We start from the raw sequence: 23,038 nt of genomic DNA on the forward strand, positions 1-23,038 counted from the left end.
AATTGATTCTATTTTAAATGAATTTTTGTGTGTTCGAGTGTAAGTGTGCACCTGTGATTTATATATATTTTACTTGTATAGCCTTACGTGTCAGTCTTGTCTTCTCCTCCTTGTTTGAGACAGAATCTCTTGTTCTCCCATTTCATATCCTAGGCTAGCATTCCTCCAAAAACTTCTAGAGATTTTTCTGTCTGTTTCCCATGTGGCCATAGAGCACACATGTGCTACGGAGTCTGGCTTTGCATCAGATCTAGGGACCTATAGTCAGATTCTTAAGTTTGCAAGGCAAGCTCTTTCTCCTGAGCTGTGTCTTCAGCCCTGATTGTTTAGGTCTTTTTTTTAGTAGAGTAATCTTGAGACTTTGTTAGACTGCCATGTGGGAGGCCGAGTATTTGTTCCAACTTCTTCCCTTTTTTCTCTTGCAGTGATCTTAATCATAGCACGCAGTTTGTGCAGGGACTAGCACTTTGTACCCTTGGCTGCATGGGCTCCTCAGAGATGTGCAGAGATCTTGCAGGAGAGGTAGAGAAGCTTCTGAAAACCTCCAACTCTTACTTAAGAAAAAAGGTAACTTTGCATTAAGTCAAATATCTGTCTGGATTGAGCATATTATGGAAATGAGAAGGCAGATTACTTGTTTTTGAAAGCTTGGATGAAATGAAAATATTCTCTCTTTGTTCAGCAAATACATGTAAAAAGTTAGACATGAATTTTGATTCCTCTTTAATTTTAAAGAAATAATTTATAGACAAACTAGATCCTCAGTGGCACATCTGACTACTTTATAAATTATCCCACATATTAAAATTGCAATAATGAACATTTTCTCAATCGACTTTGTAGTAATAACTGGCACGTGTGCCCATGTCTTTGTACTCGTGCCTTTGTGTCTGCTCAGGGGCAGTTCACTGTGGCTTGGTCGCTGGGAGGGAATGATGGAGGCCCCTTTCCAAACCCTGTGTCTGACTAGGGTAGCAGCAGCAAAGAGGAGGTTGCCTTCCAGCTTACTTGCTTCTCTTTGTTTTTAACATTTTTATTGAGTTTACAATTTTGCTTCAATTCTAAAACCTTGGTAAAGGAAGGGTAGAATGTGTATGTCCAAGAAATGAGCATAAACTGTCATCTCCTTGGCATTTATTGAATCTGTTATTGGTGTGAGAAAAAGAATCATATAGGGTCATTTCTCAGGATTGTGTATTGTTAATGATGCACACAAATAGGAGCTCCTTAGTGTGTGTGCCAGTGACTTCCATACTGTGGGAGGTCCTCTTCTTTTAGAATGTACAGCATTGCATTAAGTAAAGCATTTTTTTTTTCCCCAGATTGGAATGCCTCCCCATAAAATGGAGAGGAGTTAGCAGGAATCTTTTGTGATCAGTCTATCTAAGCTGGTACAGCATTTGAGTAAAGTAATGGCTGTAGTTACATTGAGGGTTCACCGGAGTCAGTCTTCAATTGTCCTTTCTTTCTGGGAAAACAGAAATTAATAAGACCGTCTGTTCTTTAGTAGAGACTAGTTAGTACATTTACACTAAGCCCACTCTCCTTCCCTCCTGCCCGACGGCCTTCCCTCCTTTCCTCTACTTTTGCTTTCCTTTTTCTTTTAAACTGAGAATTAAACTCAGTTGCTCCTGAGCCGTATTTCCTGGATCCCTAAGTGACTTTCTTGACTTGAGAAGAGTCAGTTGAGGGCAAGATACTGTTAAACTTAGCATTAGGTTTACAGCAAGTGCCTAAGTTACAGGCCTCTGTTAGATGTATTGATATCTGACTCGAGAACATTTACCAGAGATGGAAGTCTGTTCTTCAGAATTCTATGTTCGCTTAACTTTTGTGTTAAGCTTTTGTGACTATGATCTAATTGAAAGTGTTTTCTTTACTTGTCTGGCAACATGTGAACAGAGAGACCAATGAGCGTCAAGTTTTTCCTTAATGCACTAGTCTACACTGAAAAGCCCCAGGCAGTTCGCAATTACTAAATTCCATTATCCAACTTATTAACTTTTCTAGTAGATGAACTAGTTGGTGGCGTTCTTTTATAGGATTGGTTGCCCTGGCTTACTTGAAATAATTTTTTTTTTGTCCTTTTATTTTTCTTTATAGGCAGCACTGTGTGCTGTTCACGTCATCAGGAAGGTTCCTGAACTTATGGAGATGTTTTTACCAGCAACAAAAAATTTATTGAATGAGAAGAACCATGGTAATGTGATTTGGATGAACTTATAAAGTACCGAGAAAGAGAGGGCCAGCCCTTGTCTCAGGGCAGAACAGTTACTGCAGGTCTTGTCTGCCAGATCCTAGCTTTACAGTTCAAGTGGGCTCTTCATAGTAAACATACCTTTCCGTCTAGTCCTGTTGTATGTAATTAATATTTAGCACGATAAACAAATGATCATGTCTTTGATTTTCATGTAAAAGCCCTTGATTTCTTGATTGTTTATATTTATTATAAAAGGAAGACATTTTCCCTTTGCTATTAAGAGTTAGGAGTATAAAACTAGCTGAGATTCTTGTGAGTTTTTCCTAACAGGAACCTGCAGTATGTATTCAGGTAGCTATGTAAAAGCCTGAAAAGGATTAGAGTATGGTTGCTTTCTTCTTAAATTTTTGTTCTTATCCTGAACTCATTTCAATGAGTTCCAAGTAAAGTGTTGTATCTTAAATATTAAGAGAAAAAAATAACACAATATATTTAATTTCATTAAATCAAACGTAAATTAATTTAAATTTGTGCTGTGCCCAGGATGCTCACAACAAGTGCTGAACACATGAAGGTTTAGGTGGGTCTGTCATTCATTACTTAGTGAAATGTCCTTCGAGATTGTTTTTACTGAGTTTGGGACAAGGGGTTTTACTTGTCATTTGTCATTATCTTGGTGTTTGATACATTTTATCTGAATATTCAGTATCTTACTAAGGTTCTTATCTAGAATCGTCTGTCTGAATGTAGTTAAAGTGTACTTACTGAGTAAGCATGGAGGAGGAGAGGTGTGGTTTATACGGTGTGAGCCCCGGTACTCGCAGGTGGACAGGTTTGCTCTGTCACCCTGACAGTTGAGAGCGTTGTGATCTGAGCAGTGTTGCAGCAGCAGCTCCTGCTCAGGGCTTTGGCTCTTTGGGGGATTGACAAGCAGGAGCAGTAAGTCTCCTTTTGGAATTCACCTTCAGGGATTTGAAGCCCTGTTTTCTGGAGCTGAGTAGATGCTCATTTTTGCTTCCCTTTGGCCTTTCCTCAGGTGTCCTTCACACGTCTGTAGTCCTCCTCACAGAGATGTGTGAACGGAGCCCAGACATGCTCGCACATTTCAGAAAGGTAGGTGCCTTCTGTGTGGTTTTCCTGAAAAGTCCGTCCTTTGCATGGAGGGTTTTCTTCTGAAAGCTGTGAAGCTGGATGGAGGAGTAACCAGCCCTGCTGTGTGATAGGGCTGGGGGCCAGATTCAGGCATGTAAGAATTGCTATTAGTGTAGTGTTTCCCCTTTCAGAATAGAAGTCTCTCCTTGTTGGCAGACATACAAACTGCTCATGTGCTTTATCTGATTTCACAGTGAGCCAGTAACCTGAGCTCAAATTAGGAATAGGATTGTTTCTCTTTATTTTTATGACCAGTATTTTTCTGTTTTTTCCTAAGGTGAGGATAGCAAACAGAACTTTGACTTTTATTACTTTGTTACAGTGTTCATTTTAGGCCATTGATTCCTGTGATAGCCCTATCTTTCTAAAGTCCTATGTCCAGAGGGGAGCTCACCCCCCGTCCCCAAGACAGTGTTTCTGTATGTACCCTTAGGCTGTCCTGGAACTCTATAGACCAGGCTGGCTTGAGTTCAGAGCTTTAGCTTCCTCTGCCTCTCAGGTGCTGGGATTAGGAGGTGTGCACTACCACCACCTGGCTTTCTTTCCAGTTTTTAATAGCATTTTAAAGTAGTCACTTTCATTCCCCTCCTTTACTTGCTGAGAAGGATCAGAAAGTTTATTCTTTGTCTAGTTACAAGCAATGGCTCCTTTAGAGAGGCTGCTGAGCACCACCAAGAGCTCATGCGTTTAGGGTTTGTTCTTTTTCTTTCTTTTTTTTTTGGCTCCCTCTCCCTTAGATGTTCATGTCTTGATTAAATTAATGTAAAATAGTATGAGACCCGTATCTGTCCCTAATGCTTGCTTTGTATGTTTTGTTCCTGTTGTCTGTTTGGAATCCTGCTGTATGTTAGAATGAAAAGGTAAGAATTAACCCTCTTTTTTTAGATGGTGCATGCTGGCTTTAGGTCCTTAGTAGCTTTTGTGTATCCATCCACAAGTGTGGCTTTTAACTGTACTAATGCTGAAGCTGTGCTTAATACTGTGAATTATTTGTTCTAGCATTTTTGGCTAACTCCCTGGTCCAGTTTCTGTCTTGTTTTTTAATCTCCTGACTCCAAATTCAGCCTTGGATTTCAGTTGCAGCCTTCCCTGGGTTATAACCCTCCCCTCTCTCTGCCTTGCAGCCTTCCCTGGGTTGTAACCCTCCCCTCTGCCTTGCAGCCTTCCCTGGGTTGTAACCTCCCCTCTGCCTTGCAGCCTTCCCTGAGTTGTAACCTCCCCTCTGCCTTGCAGCCTTCCCTGGGTTGTAACCCTCCCTCTGCCTTGCAGCCTTCCCTGGGTTGTAACCCTCCCTCTGCCTTGCAGCCTTCCCTGGGTTGTAACCCTCCCCTCTGCCTTGCAGCCTTCCCTGGGTTGTAACCTCCCCTCTGCCTTGCAGCCTTCCCTGGGTTGTAACCCTCCCTCTGCCTTGCAGCCTTCCCTGGGTTGTAACCCTCCCTCTGCCTTGCAGCCTTCCCTGGGTTGTAACCTCCCCTCTGCCTTGCAGCCTTCCCTGGGTTGTAACCTCCCCTCTGCCTTGCAGCCTTCCCTGGGTTGTAACCCTCCCTCTGCCTTGCAGCCTTCCCTGGGTTGTAACCCTCCCTCTGCCTTGCAGCCTTCCCTGGGTTGTAACCCTCCCTCTGCCTTGCAGCCTTCCCTGGGTTGTAACCCTCCCTCTGCCTTGCAGCCTTCCCTGGGTTGTAACCCTCCCTCTGCCTTGCAGCCTTCCCTGGGTTGTAACCCTCCCCTCTGCCTTGCCTTCATCTTCATGTGAGAGGCTTTGAGCAGCTGCCCTTCCAGATCTGCCTGGCGCCCTTACACAAAACATTGCTTCCTTTTGAAGTAGATACTTTAGAGCCATCTGTGGGTGACCCAGACTTCGCAAAGCTCCACATGTCCTTCTGAGCTTGAGTTCAGGCTTAGAGCCTTTATCTCCCTCTTACCTGGACTTAATCTCGCTGAGAGCTTTGGGATATTGAAAGGGTTTTAGAGGCAGAGTACTCGGCACCAACTGACTCTCATGGCTGCAGCTTTTCCTCTGTCACGTGCTTTGTTTGTCCTGTCATCAGTGTTAGTAACTTGCATTTTTGTCTGAGAACTAAAGCTGGGTTCCAAGAACTTGTATGCTGAACATTTAGACCTGAGCTTTCTGTCCCAGGGCAGTCTTATGCAATGGCTGGCTTTGGCAGCAAATAAAGCAATTTCTGGACTTAGTAAGGACTTCTCCAAGAACTAAATCAGATTTTTAAAAGTGATTAGAGTTGTACACAGAATGCAGAGATGGGGGTGTCCGAGGTGTGCCGCATATCTTCACTCGGTGGTCAACAGACTTACTGAGAATTTATTTAGAGTTTACAGATCTCTAGGCTTGTACCTGAGGCTTGTCTTATTCTTGGAGTTGTCCAAATTCGATTTTTGTTTTGATGACTTAGCGAGTCACTAAATTCTGAAGTCTTATGGCTCCCTGACTTAAGTTCACATATGCTGTCTTGCATTTATAAGTGGCCTTAATGTTTTAGTGGTGGGTGCATGTTTTTGAGTGTAGCTTGGCGTTTCATTTTAATCTCAGTACGTATCTAAGCTTTGGACAGTAGGGAGGGAACAGAACAAACACAAGGGAAAAATAATGAATTGCAGGAGAGCTGGCCCTGTCCAGCTTTCCACAGAAAGTAGTGTTTGTTTCCTTCTTGTTTAGTTGTAGTAATAAGAGCTGTTCATTCATGTAGATAAATGGAATTTCCCTTTGGAGACTGGGAAAAGTTCAGTTGTGGCAGACATTTTAGAATAGGGGTCATACATGAAGTAATTGATCAACAGAAAGCAAATGAGCACTCGTTTATTTGCAAGCATCTGTAACTAGGTTGACAGTAATAATTGACATGGACTTGGAAAAGGAAGGTCAGAGGAATTCTTGACTAGGATATGTATAGTCTCTTGGTGCAGTTGGAGGACATGAGTGAGTACTGGCACTAATCTGGCAGATGTCTCTGAGTGAAGGGCAGGGCACCAGGGTCGCAGGTGTACTTTCTTCATCTATCACCTCCGTTTGGCTCATGCTGGTCACTGGTGTTTCCTGCTGCTTTCTGGGAAAGGATATATAATTAAACCTATCTTCAGAGGAGAGACCGTTTTCTATTTGAAGTGTGATATGCTTTATATTTTAATAAGATCATTGGTTAATGCTTTATATGACTTTATTAGGATGGATAAAAAGGAAATGATTCTTGCTACCCAAGAGTTTCAAGTTCTACCAAGTAGAGCTGCAGTATTTCCCACAGACCTCTTTTATTTGGTTCCCATCGGCTCTCGGCCCACTGTGATTCTAGTGTCTTTACATATTGAACTCTGGAGAAAAAAAGTTTTGGCTTGTTTTCATGCTGTTGAAGTGCCTATTACCGGATAGGTTTTGGCCTTAGTATCTGAGTTAATACTTCAGCCATTTGCATTACTGTATTTACAGCAGAAGAAATTTCTTGGACTCAGACCCTTGCATCATTTTCTAAACCAAAGAACCTGCTTATTGAAGAGATAGGCTGATAGAGTCACTATTTTATTATGGTTGTTTTAATGCACCTTTTTTTTTTTTTTTTTTTCCCTGCAGCTTGTGCCCCAATTAGTTCGTATTCTAAAGAACCTCATCATGTCCGGATATTCCCCAGAACATGATGTTTCTGGTATCAGTGACCCCTTTTTGCAGGTGAGTTTGAAAAACATTTTGGATAAATGCCATGTGAATGCAATGCTTTGAAGAGATTGTTTCCTTCATCTTAAGTTTATATAGGGTACAGACTGATAATATACTAATTATATTAATAAGTGAACTAGGGCCAAATAAGTATTGTATTGAATTAGTGAAGTGACACTGTAAATGTAAAATTTACTGTGAAGTGTGGGTTATCTTATGACTTCATTGATGTAGACATGTGCATGGCCTCTTTAAAACAATGTTGAAATTTCTCCTGATGGCGTCTAACTTCACTTGAAATGTTTGAGTTTCATTCTGAATGAGATTGAGTCAGACATAACTTGTTGACCTTTTGTATCCTGCATGTTAGGTACGAATTTTGCGGTTATTAAGAATTTTAGGACGGAATGATGATGATTCAAGCGAAGCTATGAATGATATATTAGCACAGGTGAGTTGATCCAACTTGAAATCATTGAAGTTTCATTTTCATCCAGCAGAGAGTAGAAGAGAGTATCTGGGCGAATAGTTCTGCTTCTCCTTAGTGAGTTACTGAGTTGTCTCCTTGCACTTGGTAGTTTGGAAAGTGTTGCTTTCCCACTTATGCACTGCTGTCTGTTTTTCAGGTCGCCACTAATACAGAGACCAGTAAGAATGTAGGGAATGCTATTCTGTATGAAACGGTTTTGACTATCATGGATATTAAATCAGAGAGTGGATTGCGTGTAAGTCTTTTTGAATCTTCTCTTTCCTCTAAACATTTTACTTAAAGTGATTGAACTGGGCTTCAGTACTTTGAAACAGATTCCATTTGGAACTTTAGGAAGGACTCTCGTACCAAAGCATGCCATTGTGACTTTATGTGTGCTTTAACCTTGACGAAAACACTAAAGCCTGGAAGGACTGAGGAGGGGATACAGCTATATTCCTGTGTGAAGGAAGTCTTTCAGAGTAAGCTTTTACTAGACACAACCTGAATTGTACCTATCACTCTAAACAAGGCACAGATGCAGTAGTTAAATAAATTTATTTAAGCAATAAACCTATAGAGCACGAAACTCAGGTAGCCTCGAAATCGTACTGAGAGGAAAATGTTAGCTCTGTAGCTTTCGTATCGTTTCCTCTTCCACAGGAAAACACTATTTTGTGATGCTTTGCCTATATTGGAACAGCATCTTGCTACATAATATAGATGGGGCCGGCCTGGAATCTTCTCTAGGGTGGGTTGGCCTCAATTTGTTGATTCTTGTGCTTTAGCCTCCCAGTTCTGGGGTCATAGGTTTGCTCCACCACATCTAGCCTTTTTTTCTACTGTCATTTAATGTTGAAACAATTTTAGATTTTTTTTTAAATTAATTGTGTGTATGCCTGTGCTTGTGGTAAGAGCAGCATCCATGGAGACCAGAAAAGGATGTTGGATTCCCCAGACCTGGAATTACACATGGCTTGAGCAGCCTAATATAGGTGCTGGGAACCAAGTTTGGATCTCTGGAAGGCTATCAGCATGTCTTCTGAACTTTCGTATATGCTGTGCATTCCCTTGCCCGGCTTTCCCAGAGCAGTGTCTTACAGACTTATACATCTTATGAAGACCAGGGAATTAACCTGAATTGTAGATTTCATTTAGATTTTCTAAGTTTCCAGGTAGTATTTATTTTCTGTTACAGCATGAGCCTACATGACATTTAATTGTCACTTCTTGTTAGTCTCCTGTCTGTTAGTTTCTTAGTTTCTCTTTATCTTTCAAGATTTTGACACTTTAGAAATATTGATCAGTTGTTTTGTAGAATGTAACTCAATTTGGTCTGTCTGATTTTTTTTTTTCATAATTTTATAGATTAAAGTTATACATTTCTTGGCAAACGTCCATACATTGATAACTCCTTTGCAGTAGAGCATGCCAGGCAGCACAGTTTTCTTAGTGCTGTGATGTCAGCTGGGTGTGCCGCCCAGATTCATTTGTTTGCTTTTCAATAATTTGTTTTTATTCATGTTATATCCTGATCACAGCCCCCCCTTCCCAGTCCCACCCTTACAACCCCCCCCCCCATTACTCCCCTTGAGTACCACCCAGTGGCAGGGAACAGAACCTGAGAAAGCCCCGCACCACTTGTTAGGGGACCCACATGAAGACAAGCTGCACATTTATTTTACTTTTTATGTGGATGAGTGTCTGCCTGCACATATGTACGTGCTCCATGTGAATCCCTATGTATTCCTGGTTCCTACAGAGTTTGGAAGAGGGCATTGGATCCCCTGGACCTGGAGTTATGGATGATTGTGAGCTATCATGTGGGTGCCAGGGATGGAATCCAGGTCCTTTACAAGAGCACCAAGCTATTAATCACTCAGCCATCTCTTCCAGCCCAATATGTGGTGTCTTTAGAGCTGTGTAATTTATTGTCTTTCCCTTTGTAATTAAAATTCTTGGGAGGAGACACTCTGAGCCTGTGCAAATACAGTTTTAGGCTTTTGTCCATGATTTTTAGTATCTGGTGTCTTTGGAAGGCACAGTGGGTGTCAGATCCCTAAAACTTGATGTACGGATGCTTGCAGCTACCACAGGGTGCTGGGAACTGAACCCAAATCCTTTGGAATAGCAGGAGCCAGAGCTGTTAACATTGTGCCATTTTCCAGTCCCCCCTCCTGCCTTTTCTTCCTTCCTTCCTTCCTTTCCTTTCCTTTCCTTTCTTTTCTTTCTTCTTCTTCTTCTTTTTTTTTTTTTAAGAAAATGGTTCATTTTGGAAAATTAACCCTTAAAACACCATTTTGTTTTGTTTATAGGTTTCTCCTCAGATTTTGCAAAGATAAAGAAACAAAACAAAACAAAAACCCAATAACCAAATGTGAAGGGGATATAGCTCAGCTGGTAGAGTGTTGGGTTCTGTCACATCAGCAAATGAAGAGAAATGTTCTGTCTTCTTCCCTTCTAATCTGTACAGTTGCTTAATCAATACTTTACTTCCAACACCAGATATGGGGATGGGATTTTCAGTGGTTATTAGTTGGTATTCTTAAACTTAATTCTGTTTAAATATTCCCTACTTGAATGTAGTATCAGATCCCACAGGTTGTTTCCCATATCAGATGCTAGTTATATGATTGGTAATTTAAACCAGCCAGCTGTGATTCTAGGTTCTTACATCCCTCTCTGTGAGCCTAACTAACGTGCTAGGGTAGCTTGCAGAAGTCAGAGGGATACTTCCTTGTACTTGTTAAGGTAAAGGATAGTCAGAGTATAGAGATGAATATCTAGATTGGCAAAATGGGACAAAGCATATAGGGCGAGTAAGAAACATCCTTCGCACTGTACCATCTTTCTGAAAACTCCATCCGTTTAGCTATTCAAAGCCCTGTTCTGAGTTTTATGGTGGTCTTGTTATGTAGGCATGGATGATTAAATCATTGACCATTGTTAAAGATTATAACCGTCAGCACTTGTTCTTTCCAGGATCTTGAGGATGGACTGAAAGCTCCAGCCTTCAATAGCATAATTGTTTCCTCTGACAGGCTAGCCCCATCCTCAGGCTCTTTAGGAATCCATCAAAAGTTACGTCATAACAACTAAATGTAGGAATGGAGATGGCTCAGTGATTCAGAACACTTGCCGTTACACCAGAGGACTAGAGTTTAGTTCTTAGCACCCACCTCTAGGGTTCCAGTGTTCTCTTCTGACCTCTGAGGATGGACATGCGCGTGCGCGCGCGCGCGCACACACACACACACACACACACACACACACACACACACACACACACACACCCACCCCAATACCAATAAATCAGCACATATTTTAAAACCTTTTGAAAAAATAAAAACTGAGATTTAGGAGCTGTATGTCAATGAATAGGGACAGTGACATATTTCACAATATCATATATTTCATTAGTGTAACCACAGAATATTTATCCCTTTGCTTGTGTCTTTATCCCCTTTGCTTGTGTTTTGTCATATGTCAGATGTCGTTCTTATAATACCTGAATAGAACTCCATTGTTCATCCCAGCAGTATATCCAGCAGATTGGTTGTTGATGACTGCCTAGGACATCTCCTATTACTCATTCCTTACTGATAGAGCTCCAGGAGAGTTTGTGTATGTGCTTGTACCATGCATGTGTCACATACATTTGTAGAGTTAAACTGATGGAGTATGTATTTCTCTTAGGTTCAAGGTTGTTGTTGATTTTACTGTCTTTCTAGCATTGGGCAGAATTCCAAAAATAGGATATATTTTTATTATGTCCTCCAGTAATTTTGGTAATTACTGCAGAAACTGAATGTGATTTTTAAAAAGTTTATTTTGTTTGTGTGCACATGCATACCTATGTGCCCACTATTCTACATACATGGAGGTCAGAGGACAATTTGAGGGAAAATGTATTCTGTCCTTCTGTTATACGAGTTCTGGAACTCAGGTCAGGCACCTTTATATATCTGTTGAGCCATCTTTCTGGCTGCTGAAATGGAAGATGATTTTAAGAATGCCTTTAGATAACTTTTGCTTTTGCTAACAATTTATAGATAACCAGCTGCATCTTTAAGCAGCTTCTACCCGGAGGCCAGAAATTTATTCTTTAGATTAGGAAAACAATATAAATATATCATTTTTATAGATTAAAAAAAAACAAAAACAAACAAAAAATGTATGGTATTTCTCTTTAGGTTCTAGCCATAAATATTCTTGGTCGATTCTTATTGAACAATGACAAAAATATTAGGTAAGTCAACTGAAAATTTTTCCATATCTTCTATATTATAAAAATTAGTATTTTCTAGAACAACTTTGCTCAAGGTTGTAGATTATATAGTATGTGATCTAGAATTTGAAGTCTTAGTTTAGTCTTAAAATTGCTGTTTTGTAAAGCATTTTCTTTATGACTTAATGTTTAATTTTTAAGTTAAGAGCAAACATCTATAAAGGGCCAAATGGTAAATATTTTAGGCTTTCTGAACCACAGGGTCTTTGTAGTAATTATTTATTCCATTGCTTTGGATCTTTAAATCAAATTAGTTTTTTTGGTGGGAGTAGTGGTGATGGTTTGAGACAGACTTTCTCCATGTAGTCCTGGTTGTTCTGGAACTCAATTTGTAGATGAGGCTGGCCTTGAACTTAGAGATCTACCTGCCCCTGCCTCCTAAGTGTTGGGATTAAAGGCAGGCACCACCATGCGCAGCCTTAAATTCTGATCCTTATAGATAGGAGCAGTTTTGGTATTGGTATTAAAAAAGAGCAGAAAACATTTAAATGAAAATTAAAATAATTTCCTCTTATATGTTGTGGGTAAGGCAGTGTGAAAAAAGTATATATATCTCCCTGTATTTTTTTCTTGGGAAGATGTAGGAAGAACCATGTCAGTTGAGAAGTTTAAGTGGACGTTGTGAAAGCATGGCTAGTTCCAAAGACTCCTCACCTTGTCACCACTGTCCGTCCATTCTGCTCCTGTTCCTTTAAAGATAATACTTACTTCATAGTCCTTAGTTCTGTGCTTACCTTGGAATACTTTCAGATGTGTGCATTTCCTCATCTATTTGCATCTTTTCAGACAGAGGGAAAGCTACCTTGAGTTTTACATTTTAGCTTATTTATTATGAAACATTGTTCCGTGCAGATATGTTGCTCTGACATCTCTGTTGAAGACTGTGCAGACAGATCATAATGCTGTACAGAGGCATAGAAGCACAATTGTGGACTGTCTAAAAGATCTGGATGTCTCCATAAAAAGGTAAGAGAGAGTCTCTCTCCAGCATTGTTAAGTGAAACAGATTTTTGATAAGGCTATGTCAGTCCTCTATCAATTTGATAGTTTGTAGCAGTTTTGAGAGTCAAGCACTTAGCTATTTAGTCACTGTGTTCAGAAACAAGCTCCAGTTAAGGAGACCCATGGGAAATATGGAGAAGGCTCTCTGTTCTCAGGTGAAATAATGGGCGCAAGTGCACTGGGCCAGTGTTCACTTTGGGGTGCTGTGCTGTGTGTGCTGGAGGATGAAGCAAGGAGTGATCCATCGGCTAAGTGTTTACCACTGTGCTGAAACTCACATTGCTGACAGCGCACTTTTTCACAGCACCCCAGGTTCCAGAGGCAAGTGTGCTTAGACTAGTCCATGGAGAAATGACCACAAGCAGTTGACACTCTGAAAAGACATAAATCTCTCTGTTCAGTGGAACCTGGCAGTTCTTCGCACAGAAGTGTGGATGTTATAGTTTACTTTAATGAGCTTGTGCTGTGTTCAAATTCAAAACAAAGGACATTTAAAGTGATCTTTGAAGTTATTTAGTCAACGAACATTTCTGTACACAGACAAATGCTTAAGTGCTTGAACAATATACATAAGACCTAGTCTTAGTAATATCAGCTTTTTTTGTTTTTGTTTTTTGAGACATGGTTTCTCTATATAACAGCCCTGACTGTCCTGGAACTCTTTTTGCCTCTGCCTCCCAACTGCTAGGATTAAAGGTGTGCATTACCATGCCTGGTTTAGTAATACCAGTTCTTTTTTTAAAGGTTTGTTTGTTTGTTTATTATATATAAGTACACTGTAGCTGTTTTTAGACACACCAGAAGAGGGCATCAGATCTCATTATAGATGGTTGTTAGCCACCATGTGGTTGCTGGGATTTGAACTCAGGACCTCTGGAAGAGCAGTCAGTCCTCTTAACCACTGAGCCATCTCTCCAGCCCCCAGTTTTTTGTTTTTTTTTTTAATTAAAAAAAATTATTCTTTCATATTTCAAATGATATCCTCTTTCCCGATTACCCTCCCACTAACCCTCCTATTTCATCCCCCCTCTCCCCCCTCTCCCCCCTCTATGAGGATGCTCCTCTACCCATTGACACTCTTACCTCACCCTCTAGCATCCCCCCACCCCAGGACATCAAGCCTCCCTCCCCTCCCACTGATGTCAGATAAGGTCTGCTACACATGTATCTGGAGTCCTGGCTCCCTCCATGTATACTCTGGTTGATGGTTTAGTCCCTGGGACCTCTGGGTGGTCCAGTTAGTTGATATTAATACCAGCTTTCAATAGAGCTTTGGAAAGGGTTTTAATGGCACCTTCTTAGTTGGTTATCACAGTAAGTCATTAAGAAGCAAGTATGTTCTATGTCTGATTAGTAGACTCATTATAATAAGTATAGTCACCAAGGGATCTGGTAGCTTTAACCCTTAAACTTTAACCCTTGAAAGGGGCAATTCTAGAAATAGAAGTCAAACCCCACTCTTACTTCTGTTGGGTTAGGGTATTGGACAGAAGATGCAGCACTAAGAGCCAAGACTCAAGCCAGAGTTGTGTTTCTCTTATGACTCTACACCTAACATTCCCTCTCTTTTCATTACACTGGTACCTCCTATGTTAATGCAGGTAGAGGGCTTTCAGACTTTACACAAAACTAAACCGAATTTACATATTAAAACTATCTTAACCTCTGTGGGTGTGATTCTCTTTGAGGGTTGAATTGCTCTTGTGTATTTGTTAATGCGAATCCTGTACTTGTTAGTTTTGAAATACTAAGCAGAGGATGCTTAGTATTTTCTCCCCCACCAGATGGTCTCAGAATTTTCTTTCTGTGTAGCTGAGGTTGACTTTGAACTCTTGATTCTCCTGTCCCCAGCTCCTAAATGCTAGAATTATAAGTATGCAACATCATTCTGGTTATGAAAAATATTTAAAAATTTTACCAAATATGAAAAAAATTATACAGTTTTGTATATTAAATATTTTTAGCTTTGCCTTTATTACCAAACTTAATAGGCATCTAAAGGAACTTTTTTTGATCTTATATTTTCCCTTTGTTTCCAAATGGTCAGTTTCCTGTTTGTTTTTACTGTAATTTTTTATACCTTTTTCAAAATAATTAATTTTTTTTAAAGATCGATTTATTTATTATATATAGTACACTACAGCTGTCTTCAGACACACCAGAAGAGGGCATCAGATCTCATTACAGATGGTTGTGAGCCACCATGTGGTTGCTGGGATTTGAACTCAGGACCTCTGGAATAGCAGTCAGTGCTCTTAACCACTGAGCCATCTCTCCAGCCCCCAATAATTAATTTTTGATATTATAATTACATCATTTCCTTCCTCTATCCCCTCCCATGTACCCCCTTGCTCTTATGGGCCTCTTTATACACACATATCCCCCCCCACACATTCCTAAATATAGACATATAATCTGTTCAGTCTGTATAATGTTAGTTGTGTGTGTGTGTGTGTGTGTGTGTGTGTGTGTGTGTGTGTATGTATGTGTATGTGTATGTATGTGTGTATGTATGTGTGTATGTATGCGCTTATTCAAGTTTGTAGCCTCTTTCTCTTTAATTATTGCTAGGTGTGTATGTGTGTGCCTTATTCTGGGAAAGAATATTTTCCCTGTTCTCAGCATTCCTTAGTCCTTTGCTTATGTTGAGGCCTTGTGTACTTTCTTCCACATTAGCATGTCTGTTGGTGTCCTGTTTGTGTTTTGGGGACATAGATCTTTCTGTGTAGTCATGGGTGATATGGAAGTCATTATGTAGACCAGGTTGGCCTTAAACTTATGGTGTCCAGATTGCTTCTGCCCACCACACATAGCAATTTTTGTTACCTTTAAGTAGGTGCATTTATATAGACATGTGCATGTGAGGTATCCTCAGAAGTACTTTGGGTTTTCCTGGAGGTGCAGTTAGAGGTGGTAATGAGCTGCCTGAGGACCTGAGTTCTTAATGGCTGAGCCAGTTCTCCAGTCCCATAACAAGTGTATTTTAAGATTTATTTTTATTACTTTTAAATCCCCCCTCCCCCTTTTTTTGAGACAGGGTCTGAGTAGTCCAGACTGGTATTGAATTTCTTATCCTTCTGCCTCTACCTTCTTAGTACTGGGAGTATAAATGTAGCCCACTTATTCAGTCTCTGCACTGCAGAGTGTGGAACCTAGGGCCCTGAACTTGACAAGCAGGCACTCTTCTTTTTTCTTTCTTTTTTTCTTTTTTTTTCCCCCGGAGCTGGGGACCGAACCCAGGGCCTTGCGCTTGCTAGGCAAGCGCTCTACCACTGAGCTAAATCCCCAATCCCTCAGGCACTCTTCATAACTAGGTAATTTGATGTGAGCGAAGTTACATTTGGGCAGAAGCGGAGTGCAAGTAGAATATCATAAACAAATATATTTTTAAAGAATCAATGCAGAAGCATTATCATTGGGTAATAGTTTTTTTGTCTCTTTTTGAGAATCCTAAGTCTTAGAAATTTCAGTTTTATAGAATAGACTAAAGAACTATAGTTATTAGACTTTTTCTAAGTTTTTATTGGTGGTGTTTTTCATTCATCTAGCTTTTATTTATTTATGGGGAAGGGTCTCATGTGGCTTAGGCTGACCTTTTCCTAGCTGTGTAGCTGAGGATGCCATTGACTTCCTGGTGCTCTGTCTCTGCCTCCCAAGAACATGTACACACAAGTGGTCGTGTAGGCATGTGCTGCCACACCCAGGTTCTTAAGGACTTCTGGAGAAGAGTGTGGGGTTAGCACTCACCCTGCTGGCTGGAGCTGTCATGTGAACAGATTTCCATGCTTGTCTGGTGTGTAAAGCTTGAAGTCACAAGACTGTGCAGATGTTTGTGCCACTGCTTTTGGTATACACAGAAAATACCTGAGTATGTGTTATATTCCCACCATAAATATGTTTTTCTTCCCTCTCTACAAGACGTGCAATGGAATTGAGTTTTGCCCTGGTGAATGGGAATAATATCCGAGGCATGATGAAGGAGTTACTTTATTTTCTGGATTCTTGTGAACCAGAATTTAAAGCGGATTGTGCATCTGGAGTCTTCCTTGCTGCAGAAAAGTAAGACTTAATTGTTATTCATTGGTAGGGGGGTGCTTGGAGCTTCCTAAAGCATTTAAAACACGGTGCCAAGAGAGGCTGTAGACATGTTTAAGGCACGTAGCGTTTATTCTAGCTCTGAATTAGAAGCAGTTGTAGCTGATACTGACAAATGTTAAGAGCAAACAGAACACCACTTTTTTTTTTTTTCCGGAGCTGGGGACCGAACCCAGGGCCTTGCACTTGCTAGGCAAGTGCTCTACCACTGAGCTAAATCCCCAACCCCAGAACTCCACTTTTGAGAACTTTCCTTCTGTATCCATTTTCAACCTCACACCTATTATGAAGATGCAGAAAAGGATCTGAATTAAAGCTGTGTGTGAAACCCGGCTTACAAAGTGCTTCTCAGTTGTGGTACTGCTGTCATGTGCTGACGCACATGCGTATAGAGGTCCAAGGTTGATGTTCTCAGTTGCTCCTCCACCTTAACACTGCTGGTCTCTCAGTGAAACCCAGGGCTCCATAATTTGGCTGAGCCTCTCATCCGCCTTGTTCTGGGTGTCCCTTTGCCACAGCCCCACACTGCATTATGTGACTCTAGGAGCCAACTCTGGTTCTCAGGTTCGTGGAACAGCTACTGAGCTATCTCCCTAGCTCTCCTTATTTGCCTTCTTTTTTCCTGATAATATGATTTGTTGTCTGAGAAACTGACAAATTCCCATGCTTTCAGCTCAATTACTCCTGTTGTAAGAACATGGGAAATGTGAGTTTGATTATATTTGATTGTTTGTTGAAAGTTTTGCTAAGTTCCATGGTGTAGTATATCCAAATAGAATCATTTTACTAGATGACCTAGAAAAGATTGTAGAATAGAGCTTTTGAAAGTCACTGGGTATAGTGCAGTTTATTAATTTCAGTGTTTTTCACCTTATTTTCTCAGGTACGCACCTTCCAAACGGTGGCATATAGATACAATTATGCGTGTCTTGACAACGGTATGTAGCTTTTTAAACCAGACTATATACTGAATCCACTTAGAAACGAGGCAGATGAAACCCCTATTCTCATGGAGGAGATTGGAAATTGTGTAACTGTCTTGGTCTTGCTTTGATGAAACACTGACAACTTGGGAGGAAAGATTTGGAGCTTAGAAAGCTATACAGTTCATCACAGAAGCTGAGGCAGGAACCTAGAGGCAGAAATTGAAACAGAAAATGCTGCTTACGGCTTGTTTCTCCATGGCTTGCTCAGCTTACTTTCTTATAAAACCTAGGACCACCTACACAGGGGGACACCACTCCCAATGAGCTGAGCACCACCACCATCCCTGCCCCCCAAATCAGTCATTAATAAAGAAAAAGCCCTACAGGCTAATCCGTTAGAGACAATTCTTCAGTTGAGGGTCCCTCTTTTCAAGTGACTGCAGTTTTTTTCAAATTAACAAAATATGAATTTCACTGTGTTGGTTAGGTTAACCTTCTAGCATGTACGTAATGTCAGGTAGGGATAGATGCTGGTGTGTAAGTCACCTAAGCCAGGTGTTTATACTTACTGTGGTTAGAGAAGGTAAAATTTGAGAAATGGGCTTAGTAAAGGAGGAGAAGGCCAGGCAGGTATCTTAGGCATGTCCTAATGCAAGGGAATGGTAAGTGAGAAATCCTGGGGTAGCAAGCTCGGGCTGCTTGGAAAGCAATGGAAAGACATTGAAACCAGGAACTGGAGAGAGCCAGTGGGGGAGTGTGATTTCAGAGTCATAAACAGGTGCCGTTATACGGAGCTCCATCAGTGTTTAAATTTTATTTTGAATAAGATAGGAAGGTGCTGCATATTATTCTTTCCCTGCAAGTGCTGGGAATCAAACCCAGGGCTTTGCACATACTAGGCAAGTACTTGAACTTGGAGTTCTGTCCTCTACTCAGTTGCTGCAAGGTTTGAATAACTATGTTTATTTTATAGTTCCTGTTTTAGATGTTGTCTTTTCTTCGGCATTCTTCTTGGATTTGAGGGTTTCTTTTTTCTTTCTTACTATGCCATCAGTAAGAAAGATGTACTGTCTGACATGTCGTTACTAGAAATGGATACCATAAAGGAAAATATTCTCACATGACTACATTTAAAATTAGAAACTCATAAACCAGCAAATCTAGGAACTAAGTAGGGAAAACATCATAACACAACAGCATATATTGATATCTTTAATATGTAAATAAAATGGGAAAAATCCAGTGACTAGTGATTGGCATTTGAATATATAGTTCACAATAAGAAAGAAGTGTCTAACAAATGAAAAACACACTATTAAGGAAATAATAGGAAAAGTAAAGACAAAGTTTCATTATTAATCTGCGGTATTTTCTCCTTTGAGACAGTCCTTATACAGCTCCGGCTGGAAGAGAACTGGCTGTGCAGCCAGGGCTGAATTCTCCCATCCTTTAGCTCCTAAGTGCCATGATCATAGGGATGTGCCTGTCCTCACGCTTTCTCCTTTAGCTTGGAAGCCTAAGCCATAATAGCTGAGCCATCGCTCAGTCACACTTTCTGTTTTTGAGATAACATCTCACTGGGTTGGCCAGCAGGACAGGCATGGCCAACCCAGAAGGCTTCTATTATACTTTCTAAACCCAATTTCTCATATTGGTTAAAGAAAATGAACAGGTAGAAGTGACTACCATCAGTCCTGGTGACCTTAGTCCAGTTTCTGGAGCGCTCATGGTGGAAGAAGAGGACAGACTATCAAAAATTGTCCTCTGACCTCCATGCCACAGCGTATAAGCCCATACACATAAAATACATAGAAATGTGTAATTAATATTTAAAACAATAGAGAAGCAGGCCACACTTTTACTTGATAGTGTAATAAAATGGTGATATCTTTTCAGAGTGCAGTATGGAAGCCTGCAATTAAAGTGTTCTGTTGTGTACCTTTTGCTGCATTGATAGTTTTTTAGGTGTTAGCCTAGGAAAATAAAAAGACAAGTGCAGAAAAATATGAATGTAAAAATGTTTGTCTTGCTGGGTAGCACATCTTAAATCCCAGGTAGAAGCGTGGATCTCTGAGTTCAAGGCTTTCCTGGTCTACACAGTGAATTCCAGGACAGCCAAGGCTACACAGAGAAACCTTGTCTGGAAAAACAAAACAAAAAAATTTCAATCTTGTTTTATAATAGAGGCAAACTGGAAGTAGTTGTTAGTGCATAAATGAGAATTAGTTTAGTAAAGTATGATGATTTAGATGCATTTGTTGCTGGACATGGTGACTTAGGACTATAGTCTTGCATTTGGGGTCTTAAGGAAAAGGACCTCTATGATTTCAAAGCTAGCTTGGGCTGTAGAGTAAGTTTAAGGCAGGCTTAGACTATAGTATAAGACCCTGCCATTTGACAGAACACCAACAGAATTTGGTAGGGAATTTTCTGGAATAAGCTAGTTTTTATTTTGCTATTAGCAAATTAAGTTAATTTCCTAGAAGACTGTGGTGGTTTGTATATGCCTGGCCCAGGGAGTGGTGCCATTTGGAGGTGTAGCCTTGTTGGAATAGGTGTGTCACTGTGGGTGTGGGCTTTAATACCTTTGTCGCAGCTGCCTAGGAGCAAGTATTCTGCTGTAGCAGCCTTTAGATGAAAATGTAGAACTCTCAGGTCCTTGCCCCTTCCAGATACTGACAGGCAGGTATTAATGTTAAGGTACTGGTGCCCACATGCCCTGCTCCTTGCTCCTTCCCTGTCTCCTGCCTAGAGATAGGCTCTTGCTGTGAACCTTCCCCAACAAAAGGCTTAAGAACGGGACCATATTCCTAGCTCTTGATTCTCTTCAGAGACCCCATCATGCTATCAATTTCTGGTCTAACCTCAGAGCCCTCACTGTGCTGTTGCTCTCTGTCCAGCCTATCTAAGTGATTTTTGTTCTTGAAAATGCATTCAGCTTTTTTTTTTCATGGCCAAAAATGTGGCTTTTTTGGTTTTGTGTGAGTTTGTAAAGTTGTTTTTGTTGGATACAGTAGTTAGTTTCTCAAATTGTGGCGATGCTTTCTCTTTGAAAGTGCTGTACCAGGGAGTACGTAAACACACCATACTGTGGATCTTTTTAGCTTCCCACTTTTTGACCATTTTCTTTGTGTTGAGTGAGCATTCTGGTTGCTTGTGATACCCCAGCCCTTCCAGAATGCACAGCCTTAGGCCGGGATTGTGTCTTGGAGGTCAGTTCTGCTGCTGTGTTCTGCAGTGAAGTGACGCTAACCGGGACCCCATTCTGTGTCACATCATGTGGCTAGTTACAATATTCTCACTGCCTGGGACTCACCTTCCCCATAGCTTAAGTGGATTTGTTTTGTCATGGCTGTAGATATTGGGAGAATATTAAAAATATCAGGTTTAATAATCAGGAGTGGGGTTCCCTGCAGCTTTAAGCCTGCAATACTAGCTGTGCAGGAGACTGAAAGTTCAGGTCCTGCCTGGGTAGTGAGACTGTCTCAAAATGAAAGTCAGGGCTGCAGAGAGAGCTCATTTAGTGAAACACTCGCTGAACAAATTGTGGGCCTGTGTTTGATTCCCAGCCCGCGTAAAGAAAAGGTTGGGTGTAGTGGAGCACTCCTATAGTTCCAGTGTTGTGGAAACAAAGACAGATTCTTGGAGCTTGCTGGCAAGCCAGCTCAGCTGAATTAGAAGCTCCCGGATCAGCGATAGATCCTGTCTCTACAAAAGGAAGAAAAAAAAAAAAGAAAAGAAAAGGTGGAGAGTGACTGAGGAAGACACCTGATGTTAACTTCTGGCTTCAATACGTGTGCACACATACACACACACACACACACACACACACACACACACACACACACACACTGGCTTCAATACGTGTGCACACATACACACACACACACACACACACACACACACACACACACGCAAGTAAAAAGGGGGTGGAGGTGGGGTTGGTGCTGCCGAGACCACTCAGTGATGAAGAGCACTTTTTGCTCGTATAGAGGATCCATCGTTGGTTTCCAGCACCCATTGGCTTACAACTACCTGTAACTCCAGTACTGGGGATCCAATGCCCTGTGTTGACCTCATGGATATCGGGCACACATGTAGATAGACATGCTAGCAAAAGGGGAAGGGAAGGCAATTGAAGAGAAGGTTCAATGATAGAGTGCTTGTATAGTATTCACAAGACTGTTTTCAATCCCATGCCAAAATCAGTGGATCAGTGAGTGCATAAATTAAATGCAAAATATCTCCACCCCACTGTTTGTTTATTGATTGTATAATATCAGTACTAGTTTTTAACTGTCAGTGTGATACTTTAAATAAGCTTATTTAGTTTTGGAATTCATATACTATGGTGTAGTAGTAGTGTTTGCCTGGCTTTTGTGAGAACCCTATTTTTGCCCCTAATGCTGAAAACAAAACAAAAAACCAAAACAGAACAAAAGTATTTGTCCTTTGACACTGTGCACAGGTACCTGTCGTTGCTCTCCCAGAGTGAATGCTGAGGCTTGCCCATGGGGTTTTAATAGTGTTGGGGAGCTGTGCTAGTTAAGGTCACAAAGAGTACGCTTTAAATCTTTGAAGTCTCAGGGTCTTACCTAAGTAGGAAAAAAATGTCATCCCTGGGAATTCGAAACTTTGTGTTTTGAGTTTGACTGGCTCTGTGTGTGTGTGTGTGTGTGTGTGTGTGTGTGTGAGAGAGAGAGAGAGAGAGAGAGAGAGAGAGAGAGAGAGAATTTGTTAGAATTAAAAAGTGTAAAATATTTTAGCCAGATTTTGAGGCTGGGACTGTTTGTGGACCTGGTGGTAGAAGCACCTACCTTTGCTTTCTGTTTCTTTGTTTCTGTGTAGTCTTTTCTGAAAACAGTTGGCAAACCTGTTCCCCTGCAGTTGCCCACACTGCTTCTGTGGTCTTTAGTAACTGTTCCTGTTTCCTTTTAGGCAGGAAGTTATGTTCGTGATGATGCAGTTCCCAACTTGATTCAGTTAATAACCAACAGTGTGGAGATGCACGCTTACACCGTCCAGCGCCTGTACAAGGCAATTCTCGGTGATTATTCTCAAGTGAGTACTTCATTTTCTGTTACTTCTTGGGAAGAATACTCTGATTTTCTTCTTATATCACTAACACTGAGACATGTAATCTGTTTTGAATTTTCCAATTAATGATATGTAATTTACATTAAATATTTTTGGGGGCCTGGACAGTAGCTCAGTCATTAAAGCTTCTGGACTCTGCAAGCAT

The 23,038-nt window shown here is 40.8% G+C and overlaps 1 protein-coding gene and 1 non-coding gene across 5 annotated transcripts in view; both read left to right on the top strand.

The window, feature by feature from the left end:
- Ap1g1 (adaptor related protein complex 1 subunit gamma 1) overlaps positions 1-23,038 on the top strand; it is an 86,486-nt gene that overhangs the window by 49,238 nt on the left and 14,210 nt on the right. For 3 of the 4 annotated variants that reach the window (NM_134460.2, XM_063277764.1, XM_063277765.1), the window contains exons 4-14: positions 426-567; positions 2,104-2,200; positions 3,237-3,313; positions 6,933-7,028; positions 7,387-7,467; positions 7,643-7,741; positions 11,679-11,734; positions 12,626-12,739; positions 16,694-16,834; positions 17,754-17,808; positions 22,735-22,857. In NM_134460.2, the coding sequence (NP_604455.1) occupies positions 426-567; positions 2,104-2,200; positions 3,237-3,313; positions 6,933-7,028; positions 7,387-7,467; positions 7,643-7,741; positions 11,679-11,734; positions 12,626-12,739; positions 16,694-16,834; positions 17,754-17,808; positions 22,735-22,857 (1,081 nt within the window). Of the gene's footprint in view, positions 1-425; positions 568-2,103; positions 2,201-3,236; positions 3,314-4,203; positions 4,213-6,932; positions 7,029-7,386; positions 7,468-7,642; positions 7,742-11,678; positions 11,735-12,625; positions 12,740-16,693; positions 16,835-17,753; positions 17,809-22,734; positions 22,858-23,038 lie in introns of all 4 variants that reach the window. The other variant, NM_001393712.1, reaches the window with a different exon arrangement.
- On the top strand, positions 12,987-13,070 carry Snord71 (small nucleolar RNA, C/D box 71). The gene has a single exon (XR_005497124.1). It is a non-coding gene; the product is annotated as a small nucleolar RNA SNORD71 (small nucleolar RNA).

This window comes from Rattus norvegicus, chromosome 19, assembly GCF_036323735.1.
Source record: "Rattus norvegicus strain BN/NHsdMcwi chromosome 19, GRCr8, whole genome shotgun sequence".
Classification (NCBI taxonomy): Eukaryota; Metazoa; Chordata; class Mammalia; order Rodentia; family Muridae; genus Rattus; species Rattus norvegicus.